At 39.1% G+C, this 21,322-nt stretch overlaps 1 protein-coding gene across 5 annotated transcripts in view; it reads right to left on the bottom strand.

The window, feature by feature from the left end:
• fhod3b (formin homology 2 domain containing 3b) overlaps positions 1-21,042 on the bottom strand; it is a 104,008-nt gene extending 82,966 nt beyond the window's left edge. For 3 of the 5 annotated variants that reach the window (XM_081597631.1, XM_008432463.3, XM_081597632.1), the window contains exons 1-3: positions 20,438-21,042; positions 13,091-13,197; positions 3,754-3,818 (exon numbers count right to left, since the gene is read on the bottom strand). In XM_081597631.1, the coding sequence (XP_081453757.1) occupies positions 3,754-3,818; positions 13,091-13,197; positions 20,438-20,602 (337 nt within the window). In that variant the 5' untranslated portion in view covers positions 20,603-21,042. The remainder of the gene's footprint in view (positions 1-3,753; positions 3,819-13,090; positions 13,198-20,437) is intronic. The other 2 variants (XM_081597633.1, XM_081597634.1) reach the window with 1 other exon arrangement.
• Positions 21,043-21,322: the final 280 nt, after the last annotated feature.

Here is a 21,322-nt window from a genome sequence, read left to right as displayed (position 1 = left end):
TTGGGAGCTGAACGGAGTCATATACACTGAAACACATACATTGATCATGGTCTCAAAACAATGTGACGGCATCCCAAACTGTTCATAAAACTTTAATTAGACAAAGATTAAAAAGTCAAAAGCCAGTGTTCTGTCAACTGCAGGTGTTCGTTTTTAGCTGGCAGCAACCATTTATTTTTCCTCCACTGAATAAAAACATCATTTTTAACAACCATAAACATTTCATTTGTCAATCTGGTCATCAAAACTACCAATTTAAGAAAATTATAGCGTAAAACAAATACACAAGTCTTCAGTGGTCACAATGAATCATGCCCTTAGCCAACTTCATAAGAGGTTGTAAAATACAAACCAGATAATCCACCAAGAATGTGTCACCTCTGATCTCAGCTGCCACCCTTCAGAGAGGATCAGCACTGTGCCAGATGAACCTGTTCTAGCAGGTGAATACCGTCAAATTTAAGCTTTTATTTTTGGTTAAGATTTATTTAAGGGTTGCAACAGCTGGGTAAACTGTGATGTCTGACTGATTTACAGCAGCTTCTTATAAAACAAGTAACGCAAAGATGACAGTGAAAGCACATTTTTTGGGGACTTAAGGGATATTTCTGTGTGAAATTGATACATTTCCCACATCAGAAATTGGTTTGTGTGATTGTGATCACTGAGAACATGATTAATTTATCACTTGGTATTCAAATTTAGACATTATGAGAACTAAACAATAGTCTGCCGCCATAAGTGACCCTCCCTTTCCCCTTTTATTCAGTCTCAGAGACAACACTACAGTCGAGATGAGGCCATATTGTATTTACGGAGAATGCAAAAATAAGCAAAGGCTGCTTTAATCAGGCTCTTTGTACCACATCTAGGGCACTGACAATAATTACAGTCTGACGATATAAACAGGCTGTGGCCGAGGCTAACACGCAGAATGGGGCAAGATGAGTTGATTTCTCCAAACCGTCAGCTGCCGGGCTGGCCATGCAACTATAAACAAAGACCAAATCATCACCAGTTCTGCTTACCTAATGAGAAAAACCACATCGGCTAAAGGTAATTTTCTTTGTTTTTATTAAAGAACCATGGCACTTGTTTGGTCACATTTTAAAACAGTGGTGATTTTGGTCAGCAAAACATAACAAAGTCTCAACCGGAGGGTAGTCCGGTTGATACTACCCTCCTGAGAATAAGACAAGTCTTATTCTCAGCACTAAAAGCCCCGGCATGCTTTATCCAACAGTCGACACACTCGTCATGTGGCTGCGAACCGTTCGTGTTATTCGTACACACCTCTCTTACAACAACACAGACCACTTGGGGGGACACCACTCCCGGTTCAGTGTACAAGACGTGCATGTTTTGTGTTGCTTTTACGAAATTCACAACAAAGGTCATGTCATGGCAGAGTGTACAAGGCCGTTTAGTAAAAACATTTCCTATCTAAGGAAACCTAGTCGACTCTTTAAAGGCTTTGCAGTAATTCCTCTTGCTGAATGAGCATTTACTGATAGTGGGCAGCTTAGTGCATTGAATTGCTAACATGTGACGCAATTTCTCATATGCATCACGTCATTTCAGTTTGAATGCATTTTGGAAAATTTTTGCGCTGAGCAACCATATGAAAAATAATTCTGGTTAATGACTGTTAATGTCCACTAGTGCTTTGTTTTCTCCTAAAGTTGTTGGTTATTAAAAAAGGTTTAGATGATACCTCTCTACGTTCCAAAAACATCCATGGGTAAACCTTCTTTTTGCATTTAAAAGGTGTTTTGAGTATACAAAGAGTCATCTTCATTCTTATGAACAAATACCTAAGGCAGACGGCTACAGTTTCATAAACCATTAGCTCTGTGGGTGAGACATTTTGTTCCACTTCTTTATTACCCCTGAACAGACATATGCATGTAAGTGCTAATGACTGTGATTAAGGAAACCCGGATTAGGCCCTGCTGTGGTTTGTGCACGCTATAATGCAAGAAGGCAAACAGGAGGTTGGTTCTGTTTTGTGTAAATCTAAAAAAAAAACACTCTCTTAAAGATGTACCACTTAATTCAAGCTTAAACTCTATACAATGCCTGTTCCACAAAATAGCAGTCAATGACACAGAATAGAGTAAACATGGCTGAAACCAAGTCATTACTCATACCCAACGAGGGAGCCTCTGGGATAAACATCTCAACATCGTGGGTGTGCTAATGCAAAGTCATCAGTGAGAACACATTTAAAATGAAATAAGAAAAATTCAGTTACAATAAATCTTTTCATTTCACCATCGCTGTTAGAAATCTAATATTGTTTCCACTTCTACACAGTTTGAGATGAACAAACAGAAGAAAAAAAGACCAGAAAGTAAGTATTGGTACTTAATCTGTAAAAGTATAACAAGCATCCAACCCTAAATATGCTGTGCCATTTAACTTTGAAAGACTAACACATTATATCTTTTGTGGACCAGGAAAATCACTGCATAATGTGCCTCGTGGGCCAAAAGGTCACTTTGCTAGTCTGATAAAATTAGGCTCAAATGTCTGGACGAGTTACAGTAACAAAATAAATCAGTTAGCCACACAGACAGCCACCAAGGGGGACCAGAGCGAGGGGCAACAGGTGGCTGTCAACTTAGAGAGAAAGAGGGCCATCATCCACTTAGAGTCTGTCTATCTCTCCCCAGGCTCCACTAAGCTCAGCCACGCACCAGCAGGGGACAGAAGAATCCACACTGGAGGGGGTTTCAAACAAATATTCACGACTGCAGCCATATCGAACTTGTGACCTGTTGTGAAATCAACGAGAATCCGCCAACGAGATTATCAATTACAGCGTTGTTTTAAAAAAAAGCTTTGAATATAAAATAGCTCCGCAGTATCACATACGTAATCGTCTAAACTCTCCGAAGAAAAGAAACCCTGAAGTTATCCACATAAGCAAACCTAATCTCTCTCTTAATCCCTGTGCATGTTACTAATTCTTTGATCATTTGTCATATTTTAGGGAAGGACGCAACACCGGCGCATCCTGAGCTCCAGTCAAACATCTGACTCAGATCATGTTGACCTAATTTAAATAAACCCTGTCTAGGTGGATTTTACCTCAAGTGAAATTTGACAGTCTGCAGCTTAATAACCTTTGCAGATTTTGAGTTATTTTTGCACTTCAAGCCGGCAGGAGGGGTGTGTGTTTAAGAGAAAAATATTCTCCTCCTTGCTGTGCTGCTGCTGCTGCTGCAGACATCATGTATCAGTAACGAACTCTGTGAGTTAATTACTTTTTAAAAGCCTGTTTAGTCATTTTATATGACAAAATAACATTAAATAAGGTAGCAAAACAAATAGCACCCACTTATCAGAGCTGTATTTCCAGAAAGAGGCGGAACAAGCACGTCAGTGTAGTTAAACCGAAATCTGAAAGCCAACATCTGAATCAGATTGGACGCACGTGTGTCTGCACACATGCCGCCGCGTGCGCGTGCTCGCATGTGTTTCCACTCAGCTCTTTGTGCCGGTTCCCTCACATTACTCAAAAAACACAGAAACTCTCGCTGGCTCATGCCACTGCTCTGTTTTTTAGTGTGTTGTGGAAGTGCTGTTAATTGTCACACAAATTAAGGCCCCGGGCCCCATCCCACAACTGCCACTGTTTAAGTTCAAAAAAGGATGCAAAGGAAGCAATGTGCCGCTAATACAGGTAATTAAAGCTCATATTATTTCCATGTGTGATACGAACAGATTAAGGTGGAGATTATTACTTACCGATGCAGGCGTGAACTCTGACTGAAAGCTGCGAACGAAGAATGATGCTGTGTTTCTTGCCCCTCCTGCAAAGAAAAAAGAAAGTGCTCAACAATTTGTGTTCAGGTTATCTAACTAGAGATGGAGGAAAAAAAATAATATTGTGTGTAAAATTGAACAATTTTCAGTTTGATAAGCATTCAAAGGTGATCGGCCAGTCAAAAACTCATCCAGACCTCTTCCATCCAGAGAGCACCTTCAAAACTAAATTGAGTTTCAGTACTCAGACGGATGGTCTACCTATCTGGACCAGCCGTCTAGATGGGTACGGCCAGGTCACACCAACCTAGCCAACAACAACAAAAAAAAACAAAAAACGTTTAGTGTGGTACTGATAGAAAAACGTTCTAAGCTGGCTTTTTTGAGCATCTTTCCAATGAAATGAAATTAGTGAAAGAGCAGAGATTTAACTCTCCCTCAGTGACGCTTTGAAGGACCATGGAAGATTTCGCAATCGGACAACCAGAAAACTGATGGAGGTGTCCCATTAGCCTGGTGGTTCCCCAAACCACACAAAAACAATCCTTGTAAAAGCACACACTGGGTCAGTGCGACCCACCAGCACTACACAAAGGGCAAAAAGCCTGGGAGTTCCAATGAATCCCATCTCTTCGGACTGTGAGATGGTTTAGAGCCTAATCAAAAGGAAACTTGCTATATGCTCTGTGGAAAATGCCTGCTTTTCATTCATGCTACGAGGGATTCAAACCTATAGCCAACATATGTGATACCTAGGCCCCTAATATTAGCGATTAGTAAGAACATGAAGAAGGCTAAAATAAAATGTGCTTAGTGTCGCTCTTGTGTCTTCTAATAATGCACTACAGGTCCTGAAGTTCTTGTACAATAATGGAAAATGGGCCTTACAAACTCAAAAACATGGAAAAATACATTGAAACTGATACTGAGAACTTAGGATTTAATTTTAGCTCAGAAATCAGTAGACTCCTGACTTGAAATATATATATATATATATATATATATATATATATATATATATATATATATATATATATATATATATATATATATATATATATATATATATATATATATACAGGAAAAGGTTTGATTTTATCTCTAAATCAGAAAGCTGTGATATAAATTTTCTCCCAACATTTATATTTTGGTCATACCAACACACCAAACTGGGAAAAATTCCTTTCCAAAACAGAAAAAAGACAGGAGTAGCTTGGAGGTCATCTCCTCCCCCCCTGTGTAAATGGAAATGTGCCAAGAACCAATCACCATCCTGTCAGCTGCTTACAATAGCTGAATGAATTCAAAACAAAGACAGCAACAAAGAACCTCGATTCAATTCAGTTATCATTAGAAGGGTATTTTTGCTTTAAAAGAGATAATCTTCTCATTTTAGGAGGTTCCTCTTCTGTGTGGAATAAACAGAACTCTGAAAAATCTGCTGAAGGATAAAGTTGACACTCTTACTTTTTTTTTTTTAACTGTTTGACACCTTAATTACAAGATAATTACTTATGACTTTCCAACATCTCTCGTCTTTCTGTGCTACTAGGGTACACTATTAGTTGTTTGAAATGCTTCTACTTCGGCTCAAGATGTATCAAGAAGTTGATTGGTAATCCAAATCAATAAATTTCTAGCTTGACCAATTACAAGACAATCAGAAAATTAAAAAATGTTTCCTTCTTTCAGTGTAGTTCCTCTTTACCAACATAAACCTGTTTATTCATTTCTTTTCCATTTCACGCTTGCTGCTGTGGCCAGGTTGCCTTCAACTTTTTTCTATAAGCAAACAAGTTGACTGACACTCAGAGTAAACTAGTACTTGGGAGATTGAATTCAGAAAAAATTTTGATTTTTTTTTTACTTATGGAAAAAAGTTTACAAAAGCTTAAATTGGAAATTAGTCAGAATTGTCTAACTGATTAATGTCTAAACTGGCATCTAAATGCAGCAGATCTCCATAGTTGTCTTTGAATTTTGCTGTTCAGGTCCACTCTGTTGTTTCTTTGGATGATAGATTGCGCCCTTAACCTCCCAAATATCTAAAGAAACCACAAACAAATCAGCTAGACACCAACACAGACAAGAGCACAGCAGGTATAACTGCACAACAACCCCCCTCCTTCACACTACTGACAAATGGGCTTCTATGGTTGTGTGGTTGTTCAGGCTGGCTCAGAGCCAGCGGCAGCCTGTCCTGGACCAGGAGTGGCTTTGACAGTCAAAGAAAAGGCTTGGCAACAAAGAAAGAAGCTCATACTAATGCTGTGTCACAAACAGGCAGCGTTGGAAGACAGACCAAAACAGATTTTGTGCCCCCAACTGATCAGCATTAAACTGCTCTGGTATTATTTGCAAAATGGGATTATGTGTCAGAGAAAGCACTGCCTATACTCGCTATTTTTCAAATACAGCATCCAGCAAAAGGCAGAGGCAATACAGGAGCAACATCTGTCAACATAGGCCTTCCCCGGCGAGATGAGACAGCAAACAGGAACGTAATCCACTGTGATGCTGCCGAGGTAAACGGGTAACTAGAGCCATTTTGTCACGAATGCCTGCGTTCTCTCTGCAACGGGATACCTAAGCTTAACAAAGACCTGAGGCTGCACAGGCCGACATTCTCATTATCAAATTAACCAAACATGCATAGAATATAAGTGGGATTTTAAGGCACACCTCCAATGAAAATAAATATGAAAATTCAGCACTGCTGTACAGGGAGGCCTCCAGATTCATATTCACACAACTCACTATGCAAGTTTTCAGAATGATAAGAAATAGGATAGGCATGATGCTATATAAGCAATCTAAACAAAGGAAACCTCTGAGACACAATTCCTAATAACATTTTAATAACCATCTGAAATATGTCATTCCTCAATGATTTATACTCAATATAGGCATCAACCAAGACAATGACAAATTACATTGCCTTTGTTACAATCTTTGTTGTATAATCTTGTCTGAAAGAGTCTGCAGAATTACCTAAAACAACAATCCACAAATTACTGTGGATGGAGAAGATGAGTAGTAAGCATTTCTGCATAATTCTACATTGTCATGAGTACATGAACTAGTTCAATGTGATTTTTAAATAAAGTGACTGTCAATTCGCTCAACCATGTTCTGTCGTAATGGTAACATCAGTTTATAAGCTTACTTTTAAATGTTTCCGATAATAACATTTTACTGTGAAACCCGGTATATTTACTTAAGGTTATTATTCAGCAAGAACCTTATATCAGCCCAAGTCTGTTAGGAATGAACCAATCACATTGCCAGTGATAAAAAAAACAAACAAAGCCAGCTTACCTCTGATTGGCTGTCCTTACCAAAAGTTCAAACATTGACAAATTTTATATAAGGGTTAATAGGTTCATAATTCCCACTGTTTTTTTCAATCTATAAACACGTGACGGTCCAACTTTATTTTATTTTTTTGTTTTTCTTAGTTTTCTATAAGTGTCATAAAATCTACATGTTATATTGCTAAGAGAAAGACAAAAAAATCTGCCAGTTAAAGGCTTGAGTGGTGCACTTACATTTATTTGTTCAATTATCAATTATCTGATTACACTTTTAATGAACAATATAATATTTATGTTCCCCGTCTCTATACAGAGAAGGTTATCTGACAAGCTTATAATGGTGAGATACCTTTATAACCACTTGATTCCAGGTTTTAATTAAATTTAAAAAAATAATTAACCCAAATAGTCAGTTACTTTGTCAGTCAACTGCTACAGACAGAAACTGGGCCAACATGCTTTGTTTTCTGTTAGGTTCCTTCACTTCTTTCTGGGTTGCATCTTTAGTAAAGTTTATAGCGCTGATTTACATGTGCATGTCTGCCCAATCTAAACTCTCTGTCTTTATCTAAGAGAGCATTACTGGTCCTGTTTATGAAACACAAAATGTGCACCTAGAAAGTGAACACACACTCTTGGACTGCAGTTAAGCCAGATCTTCCCCTCAAAGACCAATTAATGCGAGACGAGAAGGCCCCACAGTGGTCTACTGACTCAGCATTTTTTACCAAAGAAACTCCTGCATCCGTGTCCACCAATGGACCACCAGCGTCTGATCTAGTCTGGTTAAGTTCTAATTTATAAGTCTGACCCGTCTTTATGCTTTGGTAACATTTACACATGCACGAAAAAAAACGTATTTATCAGACTGCTTTATATCGTCTGCAATATTCTTTAACTACAAAACATAGAAAGTGAAATAATGGTGCTTCAACTCTCTGCGTAAAGTTTAGTTGAAAGATTGTTTGACAAATTCTCTGCTTATTTTCAGATGCACATTTCTCCCTTAAATGAAAATCCTGTGTGTGCTGAGAGCAATGTCCAAGTCGGTCAGAAAAAAAAAATTGTTGGAAAAAAGCGAAAGCAGAGCTCTCCTATGAGAAATGAACGGATATAATGAGAAACTGAATATTTGAGGCCTGCAGAGCTCAAACAGTCGGATTTTAATATGCCTGCCTTTTAAACGCTTGTCAAACACATCAAAAAACAGGCAATAAAACTAAGAAAAGCATTTTCAGCATAAAATTGTTGGCTTTTGCGTTTGAATTACGCGCACCAGTGAAATGCTATAAGCTGGAATACACACGCATACACACGCATGCACACGCACACACACTGCACCAAAATAAAAAAATCCCATGCTAAATCAATTATGTAGTCACTAACTGCTCTGATCTTCTGAGGACAATCGAGGGAGTGGAGTCTTTCCTTAAGGACTTAAAACTTAACAAATAACCCGCCAATCAATGTCACATATGTAAGCAAAATCCTTGAACGTATCTCAACATTAGTTCAGTTCAAGAGTTAATCAACATCATCATGGCCAGTTACACTGGAAGTACTCCAGCTGCCTCGTTTGTCCTTCAGAAGAAATAAAACTTCATAAATGTCTCAAAGGCACTGACATGCAAAAGTATTTTTACCCTTTGAGCTTGTCCACATCGTCATGTAACAATGAACTTTAATGTATTTTACTTGCAGCATATGTATGTGATAGATCAAGAGAAGTGGAGCAAAATGATGAAAAGGAAAATGTGAAAAATGTGGCATGGCCCTAAGTAAACTATAATGAAACCAATTGCCTTCAGAAGTCCTTTATTTGTAAGTAGAGTCCACCTCGGTGTAATCTAAGCTCAGCATTTAGAAAAAACGGAAGATCAAGGAATGCACCAGAGATGACACAGAGAAAGTGGTGAAGAAGTTTAAGTTATATAAGAATGTGTCAAGCTTTGACAATATTACTAAGCACTGTTCAATCTGAATAAATTAGGTATGTTTTCAAGGCAAACCTAATAACACATGGATCTCCACCAAAACCGATAGAGTAGGCAAGGAGAGCGTTAGAGAAGCGCACCCATGGTTTCTTTGGAGGAGTTGCACAGATCCATAACTGAATCAAACACAGATAAATCAAACACACCATCATTAAGGTGACACAAGGAAGCGGAAACACCAGGATGTGGTGATGTATTTGTCCAACATGGTTGGGTAAGAGTTGGTAGGAAGATAGAGCTACATACAAAATAAAACTCTGCAGAACAGCAACAGAAAAACAACCCTAAACAATAGAGTTAAAATTAAAGCATGTTATTGTGACAGAACAGATGGATAAAAGTCTATACTTAAATCTAGTTTAGAATCTGTAGTTTCCAGACACTCTCCATCTAATCTAAAAAAAAGGGTAGAAGCCTCTAGATGTGCAAAGTTGGTAGAAATATACTCCAAGAAATTCAACTGTACCGAAAAATAGTTTAAAAAAAAAGCTAACTAAAGCAAATACGACCTGCATTTTCTTTAAGAGTTCTGGAAATGCACTGACTCAATCTCTCGCTCAATAACAAGACAACTACCTAAAGACAGAAATGCCTCAGCACATGTCCTGGCAAACTAGTCAGTAAATACCATGAAGAGAAGCTGCATCAGTGATGAGGCGCGAGGGTGAATGTACAAGTCACCACTTTGTGTAGCCAAGCTACATAACATGGTGTGGAAGTGATTAAGGCCCTTAAGCTACCATGACATGGATATCTCCTGGCTCTGTAGCCCTCTGTCAGAGGATCATACTTTAATCTGATTGTAAAGACACTAAGTATGACACAGGCGCCTCAGGAATGTAACCTGTCGTTAATATCAATTACACATGGATCCAATTGCCAATAATCAGGAAGGTTCAGGAATGTTTTCAGTTGGTAGATAACTACGGGGGAAAGAATAATGACATAGTTTTGCTTAGGTTAGTGAAGCTGGTTGCTTTACAGTTCACTTTTTCACATACTCTTTGAATATTTTCTGACATTCTGAGTGACTGCAAAACAAAAAGAGTTAATAAAAAAATGAGAAAATAAAGGTGAAGTGTTTCATTACACCAGTTTGGCATTATTATCATGAGATCAAAGTGTGCTGAACTGCAGGAGGTAAATTCCCGGGCACATTACCGCCATAAAAAAAAAAAAAAAACAGTAAGCAGAACTAACCATTATTTTTCACTAAATAATTGGCCAACCACCTTTACCCCCAGCCTCCTCTGATTTAATGACCTACATCCATACTACCACCTCATGCCAGCTGGCATGACACAATCCCTGGCAGCCTCGGCCTTTGACGCGAGAAGAAGTGGACCGCTTTAACCTCACAGCTCTCTGTAACCTCCCCATAAGCTCCCAACAATTTCAGCTGGAACTGGGAACGGACGGCACTCTCCATGTCCAACAGAAACACCAGGTCTGGGAGCCGCTTATGAATTCCAAGTTAGACAAATAAATCCATACATGTTTGCGGTACGGCTAACCAGGAACTCTCATGCCAGCCTTTGGTTTGTGAACATCTAAAGTGGGCAGAGCATATACCTAGCATGCTCTACCGTTCACGTAAAACATATGGAGTCAATAAAGTGAAAGGCCAAACAAAGTGCATGAAACTGAAATTAAACTAACACAATTTAGAATCTCAGTTTCGTCGTCTGTCCCCAGGAGTCATGTTAATGCAAAGTGTAGGGTTTTTTGTATCAGGCAGACTTTTCAGCAAAGGAAAATATTAGGAGTTTGTTACAGCTGAAGTGTAGAACTGTGTGTACCTCAGTGATCTAATGAAAAAAAAGTGTCAATGTAAAAGAGATCAGAGTGATTACTCATAAGACAAACTAACAACCTACGTGGTTCAGAATACGTCACTGCTGCCACACGATAAAGGACGCCAAGCGCTATAAAAGACGTGGAAAAAGTTAGACCTTTGGTATGTAGCAAAAAGATGCAAGAGCTGCTGTCATACGGTTTCCTACCCTGACATGTATGCTGGGAATTTTAGGAAACAAATACTGTCACATCTTTTAAGTCTGCATTGCTTTTGATGCGCTGCCTTTTCGAATTCAAACCACTCAACGGCATCAGTGTTAGGTTAATTTTGTCAAGATGTTACCATCTTGTTTGTTTGAAAATTTGAAGATCAGCAGGCCATCTGGGACTGAAATTTTAATGTCCTCTTCAAGTAGTGATCATTTGATGAATTATTCTGACAGTTGGCCTTGCTATCAGTTTCATTTTCAGTTTCAAGCATATGCAATGCTATCCCAACGTAAGCGACTCTCAATCATCATAATCATTTAAGTATCTTTATAGTGTTGAATGTGACTGAATGATGTTATTTTTTTGTCATTTATATAACATTTGTGAAGCAGATTTGTAAAAGCTCTTGTAAAGCATGCATGTGAGAGTTGTGACATTAATGTTGTAAAATATCCAGCTCATCTGTAGCAGCGTCGCCACATTGATAATCAGACCATGCAGACTACAATAAGAAATTCCCGAAAAGGCAATCTGGAGCACAATATACCTTTAGCATCCAGTCTTCTTGCACCATGAACATACAAGGCAGATATGCATCTGCCTCTTCATATGTATCTCAACAATAGTAAAATGACTTCAGACTTTATACGCTTTCCCATGTCTATGAAAGCATGCCATTTGAACTCTGAAAACAAGAACATACCTGTGTTCGTACTAGTTTTGGGACACACAGAGCCATAACATTGCAGTTAAACTATACTGAGCTGAAAAGAAAGCTATGATTTAATTTCACACCATAATAACAGATGTCTAGCATTCTTCTTGTCTGTGAGGTGAAACCACTCTTTCTCAACATACTCATGTTTTGAGCCCCACTTTGAGGAAGTTTGCTTTTTTCACTTTTCAGTCAAACAAATCTGGACGCTAGAACATAAAGAATCATCCACAACAATTTTGAGGTAGATGGTAATTTTGAGGTCACCACTGATTTTAGGCAACTACTGCTCTTCTCCTCAGGGTTGAAGAGATGACGGTGTGAAATGGGAAATTGAAATTCAACTTGCTATCAGATCTAATTACACTGAACTTTTTTATTTTTTTTGCAAGAAGCACTGTTCCTAAATATAATTCAAAACAGCTTCTGGGGGTTAAAATAGTGTCTCATTGGTTTTCAGAGTCAAGAAGGCAATCTGAATTTAAGCAGGCTTTTACTTGTAAAAGGGTGGAGTCATTAATGACTTTTAGACCTTGTCTTAAAAAAAAAAAATCTAATGCCCTTGCATGAGTGGGAAGCAGAACTCATTCAGCTAATGCCTGGAAAATGAATTTTTGAGTAATTCATCCAGTTAGCTTTTATTATCATTCCAATCACTGTAATTGGATCAGATTAGCCACAGAAATACAGCAAGAATAACATTAACGTATATCCCTATAACCAACTAGAACAGTTCCTTCTTATCGGACCTGAATTGCAGTCTCTCTCTCTTTTAAACAGTAATCATACTGCAGTGATTATGGTTGACTGGAAAAGCTGGGAGATATTTGGGTTGTTTTTAAAGCCAGACTCCTGTAATCAGCAATTGTAAGTTACTCTTGAATCAATTTTTATATATATATTATATATATTTCTCTGGGTTGACAGCTAATTTAAAGCATGAACAATTGATTCCGGGAAAATCAGAGTCTGGCGTGTAATGTATATTACTGTATCCACCTGCTTGGTAGGGCCAGAAACTCTTGTATTTTCAGCTTTGTCTGGCATCTGTCCGACACAGAGCTTTTGAAGTGGAAGGAGTATACGACCAACTTTTTTTTTTTTCTTTACTGCAGTGTTCAAGTTTATTTTAGTGTATAACTTCAGGCCAGTAATGGAGAGTGTTTCTCATTCTGTGTGCTGTTTACAGACTCTTTCTTCTTCTTTTTCTTTTTGGTGTTTCCAAGTTTTGGCGATAGCAAAGGAAAAAGTTAAGCAACAGACACAGAAGGATGCGATTGTTATCTTACCCTCCATCCTCCTGAAATCCCTCCAGTTCATCCTTCTGCTCTGCCAGGGTAGACTCCAAATCCAAATAGCTTCCATTATGGGACAGCTGGAGGGCGCAGTCATCCGGCTAAGCATGCAACCACACACACACACACACACGCACACACACGCACACACACACACACACACACACACGCACCCCCACACACACACACGCACACACACACACACACACACACACACACACACACACACATAAAGAGGTTAGAGTTAACCAATGAAATTTTGATCCATTCTCATTAGGTAAAACAAGTGACACCAAAACCCAAAGAAAGCTAAACTGAAAGAGTATGTTACATTAACACTGTACTTACAATAAGACAAGACAAGACAGTTCTTTAATCAGCTCTTCGGCGATAAACACAGTAAAGCTATGAAGCGTCAGAGTTGCTTTTCTGTCTGTGGTCTCTTATCTCTCTGCTCCATCCCCCGCCATGTCCGATAAACTATCATAGAGCGCAATGATTTCACAGTGAGGGCATAATTCGGCTGGTCCTTAAAGGTTGTCATCACCCGACTCGGGTCAAGGAGATGAAGAATGAGAGCGTCTGTTCACTTGTCTGTTTGACCTCTAAAATTGAAGATATTAACCTATTTATATTGGAGGTCTGTCGGCTCCGCAGGACCCCGGCTCCGGCAGCGAAGCAAGGACGCAGGAAAACAAATACCATTAAAAGAGTCCAAACATTTGATTTCAGGAGCAGAGACTTGGCACCGCTCCGCTCCACTAACACTCTGGGTGTCTAAAACAACATGTGGTACGGGCAGATCTGTTCACTCTGCTCCGTAATGAAACACAAAGGAGGAGAGATTTGGGAGGCAAATCTCCAACATCTTTATTTATAATGAGCAACATGTGTAGTAAATACGCAACATGTAGGATTTCTCACAGAAGTCCATTTACTCCCAGACTGATGCACTGCCACTTCCTTCCTTCATTCTGTATATGACAGTAACTTCATTAAACATGCTGGAGCAACACAGGAAGAGACTTTATGGCTTTGAAGTGTTTAGCCACTCTGTTTGCATTACTGCACTCTAAGACTATGTCAAATTTTGGAACTGAGACAAAACATGTGGTTAGATAGGATAGCTCTCAATCCCCCCCAACCCTCCTTCTGACATTTTTTTCTGATTCAGAGCTGCAGTCCCCTCTACTCACTGGTTCAGCAGGTAACGATGTGAAAATACTAGGGCTGTAGTGATACAGTAATCTCACGATACAATACAATACACGGTATACTGCTCACGATATGATATATATTGCGATATTCAGCAAACAATACAATTCAATACACTTTTACAATTTTCTGAATGATTTTAGAGGGACAGAGTGATTTTGGTGACCTTTTATGACTGTTATAGAGTTGGATTTAATTAATTTAACTGAAAACTGATTAAAAGCACCAACTACACAATACCTGGCTCTGGTTGGACATGGACACAGACTTAAAGTCGACAACTGGACAAAATGAATCAAAGAAGTGGTGAGAAAACATCTTTCTTTTAATTGAAACAGTACAAACTGTTGCGTATGCATTTGTAAAGTAAATAAAGTGCACCAAGTACCCTGCTCTGAATAGTTTGATACCTTTTTAACCTTGACACTTAACATCTGAAGGAATCACTCTAAGCTTGATGACCTAATCACTCTCCCGGCGAAGCAAGCAGTGAGTGAGCAAGGTGACAGTTGGATGTTATGATACTTGCGGATGAATATCGATTTTTTTTCTAGGAAAGAAAATATCAATATATATCGCAAAATTAATATTATTACACAGCCCTAGAAAATACCCTTAAAACAAAAAAGATATTTTATTGCAGTTGCTGATTATTTTATTTAAATTCAATTATCTTATTACATAGAGAATAGAAGCTTTCATTTAATAATCATTCAGTGTATTTATTTACGCTAATGCATCCATCTATCTAAGCCACTCTTTAGGAAGGACAAGAAACCATGCCATAAAAGTAAGTAAGTCAAATGTATGTTCATGTGAAGTCATTAAAAAATAACTGCTTGCCGACGCCTACCTGTATGTGAAGTCAGAGCAACAATAAAAAGTTTTTGAAGAAAAAAAAACAGGGTTGCAAAACATTTATTGAGCTATTGCACACAGTCAGGATGATAACAAAAGCCAGATATTAAAAAATTTAAAAAATATTGCGTTCTTGGGATCACCAAGTTATCATGGATGTTATCTACCTGAGAGTTGATGGTTTGAGAGACATGACAGATGTAAATATTTAGTCTTCTAAAAGACAATGGACCTTTATCCGGAACTGTCCTCTGTTCAAAGGACCAGACAAGAAATCAGCCAGGAAAATTGATGAAAATATGTTGTATAGTGACAATAATGAACATAAACTATTCAATTTTGCAAAACTACAAAAACAGGCAGCATAGTTGGAATTGGTGTTAAAGCTTTTCTAAGGTTGTATGTCTCTCAGAGGTGTAACTTAGTAACCCTAGTAAGGTTACTAATGATTGGAAGACATCTAACGGATAGAGGGCATGTTTGACTTAAAACAGGATTTGTGTTTGTAGCATATGGAATAATCAATTTATAGCTAAATACTTTACTATCTATGATTTTATTCTGCTGCAATAACTGTTTTTTGCAAATGTTGAGCAGGATTCAAAACAACTATCTATCTGCTCTTTATTTTTATTTAAGAAATAAATGAGCAGCAAAAAGTATGAATGCCAACTTTTCCCAAAGATGATGCAACAGAACAAAATAACTTTAAAGAAATTAGTTATTGGTAAGTGCCTTTTTAAAAGACTGGATCAGAAATAGAAAGACACAGGGAGACGGAAAGAAAAGAGGAAAAACAAACCCAGCAAAGCAAAGGATCTAAGATTATAGGACATTAGAGAGAATCCAAGCATTAAGCATAAATGTATGACTTTGGTTTTCTACAGTGGCATTAATATAAAATGCAATGCGAAAAATAAGAAACTAATTCCCATTACCCCATACTGAACTACCAAAGAAACATTGTTGTATTTTATTGAATCCAGGTCTTTATCCCCTTTATCTGTACATTACACTCAAAGAACTCAATGAACCAAACAGAAAACAAGAGCAAAATCATTGCTGTCTGTTTTTTCACTCTGCATTACCTTAAATAGACAAAGCACTGAATCAGTCCTGCAGCTGTAACCAATAATTAGCCAACTGTGGAACCAATAAATGAGTAGCAGACCGACAAAAAGCAAAGAGGCAAACTCAGAGCTTTCTGTTTCTCTATGTATCCACACTTTCACGTCCACTCTTAACTCCCTTATATTCCTCATTAATCAACCTGGATTACACATCACAGCTATTGGTACACAAGTAATGCAAGGCCAGGGTGGTGCGCTTAATTGTCCCTAATCCAAGAATCGGAAAGAATGCAGGTCACAACTTATCAGAAGCAGGGACTTGTTTGGCTGTCTCCTGCCCAGGACTTGAACCCACAGTAGCACTGCGATGGCCAAGTCCAGTGAAGCAACCGCAAGCGCTCTGCTCGCACTGAGGTCTGGCCTCTCCCTTCAACAACCATGCTGTGGTCCACTGACCAGGGAGGCAGTGCAGGGAAAAATGACTAAAAATAAACACCATGCAATTTCCAATTTAAAGCTTCTATCACACTCCAGTTTATTTTATTCAAGCAAGGAGAGACATCTAGAAGCAAACAGCGTCGACTAAGCACACTGCATGCACACTCCTGCATATTCATTGCATGTACTGCCTCTGTAGTGGCTACCTCGCACATCTGTGTTTGCAAAGTGCAATAAACTCTACGTCACACCAGATGAAATCCAGAAATCTCCTTCATTAAGCTTTTGATGGAGCCACCTTGAGGTCTTCTTGTGAAGGCACGTGACACCAAAGCACACCTGATGCACAAATGAGAAACCACAACAGTAATCTGAAGTTCCTGTCAGGCACAGTGTTGGACAATGCATTCTTTTGAAAGGGGCCTTCTGCTGCGACAACTCCTCAAAATGCATGGAGGAGAAAAACCTCAGCGCCGCATGACAATGAGAACAGCAATTCAAAGGAGGAACCTGTATTTTAAAGTGTTTTACATAACGTCTCATTTAACACAGCTTCTTATTATGGGGCCAGAAAAAAATGCAGAAAAACAATTGACTCTGAAGTTTAAATTGGTAAAGTCACAGTCCAGAATTGGAATCAAACAGCAGCTGACCAGAAGTGGTATGGCGGAGCTTTGATTTACAGATGCGTGCCAGCAAACATTAAGCGCATTCCTTCCCTGTGACGCCAATAGGGTGTGAAACAATTCTCGCACCTGAGTTGTGGATCATTGCATCTTCTCCAAAGTTATCCTAGATGCTGTTTGTTCACAGTAAAATTTAATTTAAAAAAAAGACATGGAAGCCACATTTTTGAGGTTTAATTTGAACAAGACAGTGAAAACCATGTACCACATTGTCTTCCACTTCTCAGTTATTAGCACTATGTATATCATCACTATGTAAGTCTCAAAAAATGATGCAGCACATAAAGTGTCATTTTTTTATGTGTCGCATAAAAATGAGGCACATGCATAATGAAACTTATGCATGTGTCATGACATGCATTTTATTGTGCCATGACAAAATAGGGAACAGTTCAAAAGGTAGGACTTTGCTGTAAATGCCAAAAAAACTGGATTAATTATTGCTTACAGGACATGCTTTAGACACACATTTACACACTTTCTGGAGAACATACTGTGTCTTTATGACCTACATTTGAATAGCGCTTTATGAAGTCTGAAGACTTTATAAACACTACTTTGGTCATTCCCCCATTCTTTCACACACTGATGGTGGAAAGCTACATTGTAGTCACAGCTACCCCAAAGGCTGCTATTCAATCGGCGCCACCAGGTCCTCTGACCAGCACCAGCAGGGAAGGTGGGTGAGGTGTTTTGTCCAAGGGTTACAAAGATGAACTCCTACCTCCTAGGCTACTGTCATCCTGTTTTTATTTGTAGAAAAAAATGCCACGGCAAGACCACACACTCAGCACCCTACACGTTGACTTTAAACCTTTCTTCTTCCCAGGTGCTACTCTATCAATAGCACAGTCCAATTTAATGCAGGATTAACTACACCCATGTACAGATCTCCAAACTTCAGCTTTAGGAACTGACGACCACAGCTCAGAAACAACAAGCTGCCTGGATCCCTGGACACCATGTGTGAACAGCACGCTATTTATATCAGATTGACCTCTGAGCTCTGGGGCTCAAGGCTTGTTGCTTGAGCCATTTACAGGGTCACTCTTAAAACAAATTCTTTAAAGAGTGTAAATCACAGAACAACTTGCTGCATACTGTGACACCATCGTTGTTGCTGAGATAAAGTGAACGAAATTACACCCAAGCAGTAATGCCAATGGATAGAAAACAAAGATTGGGCTCATTTTTTAGTACATCAGTGTTTTGTTTTGGGGTTTTTTGCTTGTTTTTTTCACTGCTACCTTCCATCTGAAATACTTCAAAGTTTCTCTGTCACATCCTGTCAATGGAAGCGAGCTGGCGTCTGAATGTGAAGCAAGCCTGTGGTAATCTACAACCACCCAAAAGCTTCCATGTCTCCAACTCTGTGTAAACAATCTGCAATAACACAGATCTGACAGGACAATGAAAGACCCAAAATACATTTTGAGGTATGTGACATCCCTATTAAACAAAGATAAAAGCGCATTAAAGTATGATGGGTTACGCAACTATGTTTCACTTGACTTTGAAAGGTGAAAAGGTGATATTTCTTTTCAGTGTATTTGAGTCCGCATGGTCAAACTGGAAGGCCAAAACAAACATTTCTAAAGATTTCGATGTTAGGAAGCCTTCAAAAGACATTGAAAGAAAAACAAATAGAAATAAATCGAGCTATTCTTGTTGTTTTTCTGATCAAAACAATTGCACCATTCAAAACAAAAACATTTAGGTGACTTCAAGCTGTTTAAAAATGGCTATAATATTGTCAACAGAGGAAAAATCAAGGTGTTGCAAGATGAATAATGTGGTAGGTATCACCTTGGTCCTGAAGATTTGCTGAAAGCAGATTGTGGCACATTCTAACAAACAAAGTTCATCAATCTGACAAGGAAATCACAGGAGCTGTGAAGTTTTTTGGGTTTTTTATTTTTACATTTTGGCATGTAACATGTTTGTAAAGTTTCTAAAAAGTTTGCATTTCAGTTCTACGAATTCATGTACGTAACACTAGTAAATCGAGTCCCCCATGTGTGTAAGTTCAGTAACAGAAAGTCTCAGGATTTTGTTAAGAGAACATTAAAGTACCACAAGGACCAGTGATGTACCACTGCTCCAAGTACCACTGGTCCTTGTGGTACTTTAATGTTCTCCTTGACAGGTCAAGTAGAAAGTTGTGGAGGAAACTTGGTGACTCGCCTAAGTCTAAACCTCCATGCTGGCCAAAAGGAGCACCAATCAAAGAAGAAGTAAAGAGGTACATGGAAGAGCTGAAGAGATCCACAGCTCTGGTCGAACACTTCGTTGACAGATCAACTATTGGTCAGGCACCCCATGAATTTGGCCTTCATTGAGGAGCGCCAAAAGAAACCAATCAAAAGTCTTGTCATCAGTTTGCCACAAAGCATTTAGGAAACACACCAAGCATGAGGAAGAACATATTCTGGTCAGATGAGGATAAAGTTAAACTTTTTTGACCTACATGCAAAATATGAAGTCTGGAGGAAAATCAACATGGCACATGTCACCCTGAATACATCATCCCTTTGCTGATTCACAGCAGTGAAAGCATCATGTCTTAGGGGTTCTTCAGGGATAGGGAAGCTATTCAAATACAAATCCATTTCACACTTTTCATTTGTGAGGAAAGTTGAAAAGCATTTATTTTCTACTTCACCATGGTGCACTATTTCCTGTCGGTCTGTCAGAGGGTGAATATTTGAGCAAGGTACTGAACGAGTCCCTTTCCTTACAGGTATGCATTTTTTGTATTCAACACAACATGTCACTAAATCTATACATATGACGTAAACTTTGTTGTTTTACATGTTCAAAATTAATTCATTACCAACAACCCTTCAGAAAGAGTAAGAGGTTATCATTCCCACATCACTGAGGGTAACTAAGGTAACCACTGTTTGGATCCATCAGCATTTCTGCACCAGGTCACTTGCTCAATGATCCAGTTTGGCTTGGTAACCTAGTAACCCCATCAACACCCTTAGGACAATTCTTAGTTTAAGAGTGTTAAAGTGTAGCTCAGCTCGTTGAAGAATAACAACAGAAGCAATACATGTTTGCATACATACCTTGTGTGGTGCTTTCAGCAGCCTATGGACTCCAGCTATCTGATTGATCAGAGGAATATCTTCCCTAAAGGTGTACAGAGGCGGTCTGGTGGGCTCTGGGAAATTGGTGCTGTTGAAAGGGTCGGTGTCATCTAAGAACTGCACCTTGCATGTAAGCGTAGCCATGATGTATCCATTCAAGGTGATATGAAGTGATCAGAATAGTGGATGCGACGCTGAAACCTCTGACACCAGCGCAACCCTCCTCCTTCTCCTTCTCCTTCTCCTCCTCCTCCCGCTGCTGCTGCTGCTGCTGCTGCGGGGGCTGCGAACTACCGGCAGGTTCTCTGCAGTGGCGATCTCCCGCACCCTGTTATCCTTGGAGCTTCCCCATGAGTTTCACACTGCGCAGATGGGGCTGCCGCAATATTTGGTCCGGGATAAGTCACTGGGAGACCGGACTGGTCAGAGCGCTGCCGACGCGGACTGAGCGACAGTGTCCAAGGGCATTGCAGGCAGACTGCGGTGTTCGGACGGGGCTGCTGCACTTGGTGTCTGGTCTGCGAGAGCGATGCATAAACTCTGCCAGAGGGATTCAGCAGTCGGACCTCAGCCGGCGGACCCACAACAGCTCATGTTACAGGCGCAACCGTGACCTCTAGTGGCTAAAATAAAAAGTGCAACAAAAAAATTTAAAAAAATACCCACGTTGCAGTTGACTTGAATAAAAATGTTCCGTAGCAAAACACTCTAAATATAAAATGTCAATAAATATAATATATCGCATATTTTGTAAAATACAGAATTAGACATTTGAAGCATTTACATCCACCAAATTCTTATTATATGTTGCATAGCACCATTCATAATGCAAAGGGTGATTTAAAGTGCTTTACAGGAAATTAC

The sequence above is a fragment of the Poecilia reticulata genome, chromosome 16 (assembly GCF_904066995.2).
Source record: "Poecilia reticulata chromosome 16, P_reticulata-male-v2, whole genome shotgun sequence".
In the NCBI taxonomy this organism is placed as follows: Eukaryota; Metazoa; Chordata; class Actinopteri; order Cyprinodontiformes; family Poeciliidae; genus Poecilia; species Poecilia reticulata.
Note: the sequence above shows the minus strand (reverse complement) of the source record. Positions and strands in the feature narration are given on the sequence as shown.